This window comes from Lithobates pipiens, unplaced genomic scaffold (assembly GCF_037356315.1).
Source record: "Lithobates pipiens isolate NorthernLeopardFrog02 unplaced genomic scaffold, aLitPip1_a1.2 Scaffold_13, whole genome shotgun sequence".
Lineage (NCBI taxonomy): Eukaryota > Metazoa > Chordata > Amphibia > Anura > Ranidae > Lithobates > Lithobates pipiens.
The window spans coordinates 129,701,190-129,710,954 of record NW_027507718.1 but is presented as its reverse complement, the minus strand read 5'-3'; the positions used below and the strand labels follow the sequence as shown (position 1 = coordinate 129,710,954).

The 9,765-nt window shown below is 42.8% G+C and overlaps 1 protein-coding gene across 9 annotated transcripts in view; it reads left to right on the top strand.

Annotated features, from left to right (window-relative positions):
- The window catches only part of FCHO1 (FCH and mu domain containing endocytic adaptor 1), a 276,363-nt gene that overhangs the window by 259,243 nt on the left and 7,355 nt on the right, over nt 1–9,765 (top strand). For all 9 annotated transcript variants that reach the window (XM_077475562.1, XM_077475564.1, XM_077475563.1 and 6 more), the window contains one exon: nt 7,106–7,270. In XM_077475562.1, the coding sequence (XP_077331688.1) occupies nt 7,106–7,270 (165 nt within the window). The remainder of the gene's footprint in view (nt 1–7,105; nt 7,271–9,765) is intronic.

The window sequence follows — 9,765 nt, the reverse complement described above, 5'->3', positions numbered from 1 at the left end:
TACTAAAGTGGTTGTAGCCTAAACATTTTTACCCTAATGCATTTCCTGCATTAGGGTAAAAAATTCTTCAGTATGTGTTTGTCCCTCTGACCGCCCCCTTATACTTACCTGAACCCAATCTAGATCCAGCGATGTGCCCATCTCACAGGCATTTGCTCCAACACCTGTCAGTCAATCCCAAGACGAGGGGGCAAGCCTTTTGCTGTCTTTCTGTATAGATGCAGGCAGCGCAGTTTGGGATTGAGCCTGCTGGTATATTACAATAGGAAGCGTCTTCCTATAGTGGCACACCGAGAAGAAGAGGAGCCTTGGAGCACCAGCGGGGACCCGTGAAGGGAAGAATCTGAGCTGCTTAGTGCAATACCAGTGCACAGAGCAGGTATGTATATTTCTTATTTTAAAATGGAAAAAAAAAAAGGATTTTACAAACTTGTAAAGGGGAGTTACACCCAAAAATGGAACGTCCCCTTTAAGGGAAGGTGACCCCCTGACATGCCACATTTGGCATGTCATTTTTTTTGGGGGGGAGCAGATACCCCTCTTTTTAGAGGGTTCCAGCTCCCATTTCCTCCTGGCGCACCGCAGCAACAGAAGGGAGATCACCTCTCCCCTTTCCCTCTCAGAAATCGTCTAGGACATGTCACAGAGCGACTCGCGCATGCGCAGTGCATGCCCGGCTGTGAAGCCGCAGCTGGGCGCCCACAGTGACAGTGCTGGCGCAATAGAGAGGAGGGGGAGATGAACGGGGCATCGTTCCCCTGCATCGCTGGACCCTGGGACAGGTAAGTGTCCGATTTATTAAAAGTCAGCAGCTGCAGACCTATAACCTTAAACCAGGGGTAGGCAGCCTGAAAGAGGTTAAACTCTACCTGAACAACATAGGAGAAGTCAAAGATTATGATTATCGGGCACAGTATCGCCTCCTCAAACCTGATTTAAACCTCTAAATGCCACACTACGGCGTCGCAATACTGCCCCCCCCCCCCCCAAATCCCTACCTCTTTTAGCTGCTGAGGCAGCAGCCAAAGGTGTACATATGCCACCTGCCAATCACGACCCATTCAAGTAAATGGGGTCACTCTGCAAGTGCCCTGCATGCTTCTGCGGAGTTAAAGCAGGTGGTGAAAAAGCAACACAATGCTGCCAGCTTTAACCCCTTGTTTGCTGTACTGCACAAGGTTGTAGGGCACTTGCAGAGTGGCTTCATTTCACTTGAACGGGTCATGCTTGGCAGGTGGCTACACCCACCAACCATGACAGGGCATATAACTTGCGGCTGCAACATCTGTGCACCCCTGGCCACTGCAGCTGAAGAGGGTGCGGTTGGGTTGGGGATGATAAAAGCACATTTTAACTATGGGGTTTTACCAACCCCTAAACTGCAAATGTAAATAAATCCTTACTGTTCTAAAACCCCTATAAGGCTGTTTTTCACACTGATGTGCTGCAGTTTACCTGTACCACAGGTGCAGGTCTGTGTATCTGCGACTTTCCAGGGTTAGCTGCACTTTGCCATAGACTTTTATAATATCTTGCAGGTGTGGTGCACTTCTGAAAAAGCACCAAAACTCCTGCTTTCAGAAAATGTACCAGTCCCGCAGGATTTTAATAAAAGTATATGGTCAAGTGCAGCAAAGCTGCAGGTGCACTGCACCAGTGTTGTGGGTAAACCACAGCACATCAGAGTGAAAGCAGCTGTATACTATTATGCCCAGTATATTGCTTCAAACTAGGACAAAAAATAGTGTTGCGCTTCTATTTAAGTGAATAGGTAATCACACGAGGAAAATCAGAGTGCAATCACGGAAAAACAAATAAATTAGTGGTCACATAGGAAAGTCCGTAATCACATGAAAAAAGTCCACATACAATCACGAATAAATAAAATCCTCCGTGGTGTGACTGGTGCACAAAATAAGGTGATAGAACTTCTTCAAAAGGGATAGGGGTTTTACTAGTCAAGTGCAACCCGATATGTCAGCTTGTCTGCAGATATCAATGAAATAAGTGGAATACTCTTACCGAATATGATGGACTAACACGGTCTTACGACGGTTGAGTCAGAAATGCTTGGGGTCCTGACCTAGGACCAGTAGGTAGGTTGGTGAGGGTCCGTCCAGATGGTAAGGAGACTCCACACGACTGTAGACCGTAGGGGGTATCTCACAGGGGGATCTCCAGAGTGGTTCTTTGTCCAATTCAGAAGTGACTCAATTGGCAATTGCAACCCCAAGCAGGGGGTAGGGGATTTTATAGAATTAAACCAAAAAAGAAAGCTCCACATGGTGCGGTTCAGAAAATCTTAACCAACAGGTTTATTTAAAAAGTCAAATAATTAAATAAAAAATTATGACTTAGTGATCACAAATGAACAAAATAAAAGCAATGTGGGGTGCCAAAAGCAGGCCCGACACGTTTCGACATAGAGTGTCTTCAACAGGGGCATGATCAACCCCTGTTTGGGGTTGCAATTGCCAATTGAGTCACTTCTGAATTGGACAAAGAACCACTCCGGAGATCCCCCTGTGAGATACCCCCTACGGTCTACAGTCGTGTGGAGTCTCCTTACCATCTGGACGGACCCTCACCAACCTACCTACTGGTCCTAGGTCAGGACCCCAAGCATTTCTGACTCAACCGTCGTAAGACCATGTGAGTCCATCATATTCGGTAAGAGTATTCCACTTATTTCATTGATATCTGCAGACAAGCTGACATATCGGGTTGCACTTGACTAGTAAAACCCCTATCCCTTTTGAAGAAGTTTTATCACCTTATTTTGTGCACCAGTCACACCACGGAGGATTTTATTTATTTGTGATTGTATGTGGACTTTTTTCATGTGATTACGGACTTTCCTATGTGACCACTAATTTATTTGTTTTTCCGTGATTGCACTCTGATTTTCCCCGTGTGATTACCTATTCACTTAAATAGAAGCGCTACACTATTTTTTGTCCTAAATTGTTGAACTTTGTTTGTTTGAAGTGTTGGCAGCTGTTTTTTGTTGGTTAGTTATAGTGCGGTGTTTTCCCTTTTTTTATTGCTTCAAACTGACTTGAAGATCTCTTCTTTTCTGCTGCTGGTATCACTCTGGAGACAGCTAGCTGGGATATGAGGTGGGGTGCAGTTGGTATCACTCCGCATGGGACGGGAGCCAGCACTACAGAGGAGGCATTGGCTTTATGTGACTCTTGCTCCTTAATACAGCTCCAACTTTACAAGTAGTCCCTCTGCATTGCACTCAGTTCGGTGCTCTGGAATGGCGGGTCAGCAAACTCAGACCGTGATGTACCAGTCACCTGTCGATCTACTGGTTGCTGACCCTCGATTTAAACCATTCAGAGTATATTCATTAATTATTTCTATCCATTCACAAACCAAATTTTCTAAGTCTGTAGACTTTAACTTTCACATTAACCATGTATAGGAAACTGTGTCAAATGTGTTTGCAAAATCCAAGTGTACTATATCTATAGCCATTCCTCTGTCTGTTTTTTGCTTACTTCTTCAAAAAGAAATCGGATTGGTTAGACTACATCAGTGATTTGTGAATTCATAACACTCAAGAAGAGGACCCTCAAGATACTGTCCCTGATCATAAATCAAAAGAAGAAACATTCATAAATTAGTATATAATATATGTAGAGAGAATGGGAGCTAGTGGTAAAGAAACATAATGCAATATCTGAGAATAAAAACCTGATTTTGCTCAACCAACTCTTAAGTGAATTACCAAAAAATCTCTATCTCAAAACAATTACTTCTACTTACTGGACTAACTAGAAAAAAGTTTATATCAGACACGTTTATAGAAAAAAATCAAAATCTATAAAATGATACCGCACCACACAATTTCACTCATACTGATAAGGCACAGACCTCCATCTCACTTATTCTCCATGCCAGGAAATATCAATCATTATACTTTGCAGTCTTCAATCGCATTGTGGATAAAGTACTACAACTGTATAGAAAAACAAATCCAAAAACAATCTTCTGGGGACTATTCTCCACATCCCCAACAGTATAGCATAGGAGGTCCTTGTAAATCCTATAGTTAGATCATGGTCAATGTCCCAGCATCCACAAGAAGCTTGTATACAGTGATACTCATCAGATCCTGTTGTCCATGGTGGCCTCAGAGCCAGTGGATGCAACATCCATCCTAGAGGAATCCCATACAGGTCACTGGTTGGTCGCAGTCCAATAGGATCGCCTGTCCTTTCAGTGTGACCTGTGTCAAAACCGGCTTCCTGATTGGCCGGGAGGAGAATCGGCGTTATGACGACTATTCATTTGCTGTTGTAACACACCTGGGTGGGATCAGAACGCACTCTCTGCGACCCGAGCCCATCCTATATTTAAGCCTATTAGAGCCTCTAACTCTAATCGGTGCTTCAAAAAGAAGGGGCCCCTCCCTACGCATTGGAATCCATGTGCTGGTGGCCTGCAAGGGGCTAAACGCATGGATGGGGGGGAAGATGGGCAGGCTCATGTACCCTTAATGGATGGGCCACCCCTGCCGGGAAGGGAAAATGGCTTATTGGGCCCAGTTTGGACATTTTTACTTAGGGGTGTACTAATTTTTTTTTGTCAGCGGTTTAAACATTAATCGCTGTGTTGACTTATTTTGGGGGGACAGCAAATTTACACTGTTATACAAACTGTACACTCACTGCTTTACATTATAGAAAAGTATAATTTCTTCAGTGTTGTCACATGAAAAGATATAATAAAATATTTACAAAAATGGGGTGTACTCATTTTTGTAAGATACTTTAGGTATGCCATTGGCCTTATGCTAATCCAATGGTACCATGTCTGACAATCAAGAGTCTCTAAAAATTAGAAACAATGGCTCAAAAATATAACCCCAAATGTACCCGCACTTATGGTAAACAAGCAAGCATAATACACACAAGAAAACAAAAAACAAAAAAAAAATGAAACTGAAATTACACTGGCAGTTGTTTGTCTACAGCAGGGGTGCCCAACTAGTGGCCCGGGGGCCACATGTGGCCGTCGGAGCCCTCTGATGTGGCCCGCGACCTCCTGCTCTGGGCTAGAATTGAAAGAATACTGTTATTAAAGGTCCGTTTATTGCTAAAATCACAGTACATATATAGGCATATCTTTTCTGCAGTGGTTACTGGGCTGCTTTCAAACGGATCTGCAGGTGCACTGAGCCTTAGACTTCTATTTTACCTGCGAGTTTGGTGAGCTTTCTGAGTGCACCAAACCTGCAGAATATAATAGAAGTCTATTGCAAACTGCAGGAAAGCCAAAGGTACACTGCGTTGCACAAGTGTAAACTGCAGCGCATCAGTGTGAAAGCAGCCTTGGACCCCTTTCACACGGTCAGTCTGACAGTCCGACCAACTGGACCCTCCATTCACCTCTAAGTAGTGGCAAACATAAACTGACTTGTGTTCTACCTCCAATACGATCCACTAAAAAGTATCGTGGGCTGCGTCCGTGTCCGCTCTGCAAATGCAGAGCGGACACGGACATGCCATTCACCCACTCCGCTCATTGTGGCCCACGACCAGTTACCAAGTTGCTCAAATGGCCCTCGCTCTTCAAAAGGTTGGGCTACAGGTTATAAAACACCCTGCCAACCATGTTTTATATATATATATATATAGTGCTCTTTAGTATCCACTCCTGGTTAGGTTCTGTTCCTTAGGTGTTTTGCTCCACTGCCTCCTTCTCAGTATCAAACTCCAATATACTTTCAGCAAGTGCCACTCATTAGGAAAAAAGAAAGGGCTCTAGAATAAATAGTGAAAGTATAGTTTATTTTTAAAAAAATTGTAAAAAAGAATTGCACTCACAGCATGTAAGACAACTTAATAGCCTTAAAATTATTTTACCTCGTCCAAGATGGTTGCCGGAGTTAACCACCGATACTGAATGTGCCATCACCAGAAGTTACCGGCCAACATGTTTCGTCATCCTCTAAGCATTGGCCTTACTACTCCTTTAGAAAAGTGAAGGAAATAATAATGGCACTTTATGACTAGCCTCATTACGGTTTTTCTATATTAAGCTACAAGTGTACCCAAAAAAGCACAGCCATTTTTAAATGGGGAACATTTGGTTACACGTCTCATTCCTTGTGGCTGTGAATTGCAGTAGAAAGAGACAGGGGAAGCTGGGAGAGCTGTAACACACAAATAAGAAGTGCCAAGGGCTTGCAAATATATATGCCAAGTGCAGCGCCATCTAGGTCTAACTGCAAATGAGGCAAATCTGTTTGTTTTTTCTGACTAACACAAATGGAAGTTTTGAGTTTGGGAAATAGGTCATACACGAGTACAGGTGATTTTATGGCCGGCTTTACGCCTCATCAGCTGTTCTCCAGGCACAGGAAAATGCGGGGAGTTTACAATAGAGCTCCCTCAAACTAGCAAATGTCTGTGTGCATGTACCCTAATCCTTTTAAATGATCTCCCAGTTGTAGTAAAATATATTTTGCTTATATGTCATGGAAGGGATGTCTTTTTAACTGCACGTTTGTCTTGGAGTTTGCTCTGTTATGTGCTCTGCTTATTATGCCTGACAAAGGGGCCCTGCGTGTCTCTGAATCGTTGCCGTATGTTTACTATGTGACCACGAAAAATAAAGCTTTGGACCCTTTTGAAGAATCCTTGGTGTGCTGATAACATTTCTTCACTCTGATTGTCTACGGTTTAAAGCCTCTTGTCATTACAGCACCTAGCATTACTGAACAGCTATTTTCAGAAACGCGTACATGGAGAATTTTGCGTTTGGACTGCTTATGATCCTAACCCTTTTGTGACCAGAAGTTTTTGACCCTTAGATGCCAAGATCAAGTTTAATATTGTCACTTAACAACTATGTAATTAATTTGTCTGGCACAGGGTTTGAGAACTAGGAATACACATTTGTACATGCCTAGCTCTCTACAGCAAGGTTAGTTAACATTCTCACAGCAAGAGGCATTTTACATTTGATGTATTGCGATCACAAAAGGGTTAATGTAATGTGTCAAGAGATATGTTACATCTGATCATATGGTATATGCTTATTTTGTTGGTTATAGGATTTGATTATTCATATTCTATTTTACTTGTTACAGGTGGTGGAAGATTATATGCCCGCTGGCAGCCACTTCGTGGTTGTAGTACTCCCTCCCCAGCTGCAGCCCAGTTTACATGTGAAGGCCGTACTTTATCTGGGGTGGACATAGAGCTGGTGGGCTCTGGTTATAGGATGTCACTGGTCAAGAAGAGGTTTGCAGCAGGTAACAATACATTATTCAATTCTATATTAAACTGTAATTGAACCTTAAAAATATATATTGCAGCATACAAGTCCTTGGATGTGGTCGCTGTAATCATTTTATTTTCTCCTGGGCTCCGTTCACACACCGGTGTTTTGAATTGCGGGCTGAATCATTGCGATTCTGACCACGCTTTCAAAACGTGCTGTTAAAATGTCAAATCGCACATCAGTGTGTTCACACAAAAAGTTCCTGGAACTTCGAATGGCAGAATCACACTGGGTATTTTAGTGGCATTGAAATGAATGCCACCTGAAAACGCTGATGTGCGTTTTGACATTTAAACAGAGTGTTTTGAAATTGTGGGCAGAATTACGATTACACCTGCGATTCAAAACGCCTTTGTGTGAACGGAGCCTTAGGCTTTTTCCTTTATTTTCAGATAATGATGCAGCCAGTAGCACACTTCCTGTCCTAGGGGGGACAACACTCGCTCACCATACCATACCTGTGGAGGAGAAGCATTGTCACACTAGGTTCCTCTATTGATTTGGCTCATAGACCTCTCCTCCTCTCCATTATCTAGGACTAGGCAGTTCACAGAAGATAGATTGGGAGGCTTATCAAGTTTTTTGAGATTTTAATTTTGTTAAAAGGAAATGTGAATGCCTCTGGATTTCTGGCAGCATCAGGAGAAATTTTCCTAACTTGCGTACATTTCTCTTAATCTGAAAAAAAAAGGAAGCAAATGCAGCTGCAACATCTAAGGACTGGTAAGCTGCAATATATTACATTTTGGGTCTTGTGGTTGGTTAACTTTTAAGTACTTTACCTTTTCATGCTTAGGTAAGTGTATACTCCATGCTGCCCTGTGCCTTAGAAAAGTAGGCAATAAGTTTACACCCCACTTTTAAAACACTCCCGTTCTGATTTATGCATTTTGTTTTTATCAAGCCTGAGCATGAAAAACAAGCTGTAAACAAAAGCGTGTGGAATTACAAGTCATTGATTAGTGAAAGGTATCTTTAAAGCCCAATTCCGTGATAAATCAAAATTTTTATTACCCTGATCTTTCCCCTCTAACCAATAACGATGGTCATTTATAATGATCCCAGGGTGGGATGTAACCTTTTAATCGCTATTGGCCTGCAACAGTTGTTTCTGAAAAGGCTTGGGTTCACACTTGTGCGATCAGACATCGCATGTGATCTGCACCTCATTGCTTGTGATGGAGAAAATGAATACAAAAAAGTTACCTTGTAATGAAAACCCTATGTCAAAATGATCGGTAGATCCAAATGGGGAAGTTTAGAGACAGAACATTGTGGAGGCTTCCATTTTTTTTTTACCTTCAGAAATTGCTAAATGCAGTTAACTAACTATCTTTGGCTTCAGTACTTTAACCTTCTACCTACCAGGCGCTGTTTCCTATTTTTCAACTTGGCAGACCAGAACATTTTTGTTATTTTTAAAACATTTTCATCTTTTTACTGTTTTTTTATAAAAAAAATTTATTGTAAAGTTATTTTCTTAAAATAACAAAAAAAATGTCATAGTGCTCTGTGCAATGGTGATGCACAAAGCAGCCCCAATCTCCCCCTTCAGGGATCCTCTGCCAGCACTCTGGGCTCCTCATCTTCTCTATGTGCCACCATAGGAAGCGGCTTCCTATGGTGGCACACACGTGTGCTGGATCCTGAGCCATACTCTGTGTCCATTGATACACACAGTGCAGCCCCTCTTGTTCCCTCTCTTGTCACTAGATTTGCTTGACTGCAGCAGGAGCCAATGGTTTCCTAGTGTGGAGGGTAAGAAGAGAAGTACCGCTGCTCTCTGGCACAGCGCTGTATCAATATCGGTCTCGGGTAAGTATTTAAGAGAGCGGGGGTGGAAGGCGGGTGAGCTGACAGTTTTTTTTTTGTTTTTGTTTTTTACCTTTAATGCAGAGTGCATTAAAGTAAAAAACATTCATCCTTTACAGCCCCTTTAACAGCTTTGAAAGTTAATGACAGTACCTGTAGAATTAAAGATGATTCTACTGATTTTGTTCACCTCATGATAATAAATACACTAAAATAATTATTAGCGCACACAAACCCAGCACAATGTAAAAATGTTTAAATAAATTTAAAAGTTAAACCTGGGTTAAATTAGCAAATGACAAATATTTGTAGATTTTAACCACTTACCACTTAAAGACCGCCGCATGTCAATGTACGTCGGCACAATGGCACCGATAGGCACAAGCACGTACATGTACATACTTGCCTTCCAGCGGGTGGGGGGTCCGATCGGACCCCCTCTCGCTGGCTGCGGCAGTCCATTTCGCTTCAGGAGCGATCCGGGATGAGGGGATGGCGGTTGGTTTCTGGCCATCCTCTCTCGATCGCTCCTGGCGAATGAGAAGCTTCCCCCGCCTGGTTAGTGTAAACACAGGCAGGGAGGAAGTGATGTCACTCTCCTCAGGGCGGTCTTTTTGACCGGACTGCGAGGAGAGCAAAGATAGTAAGTGCACC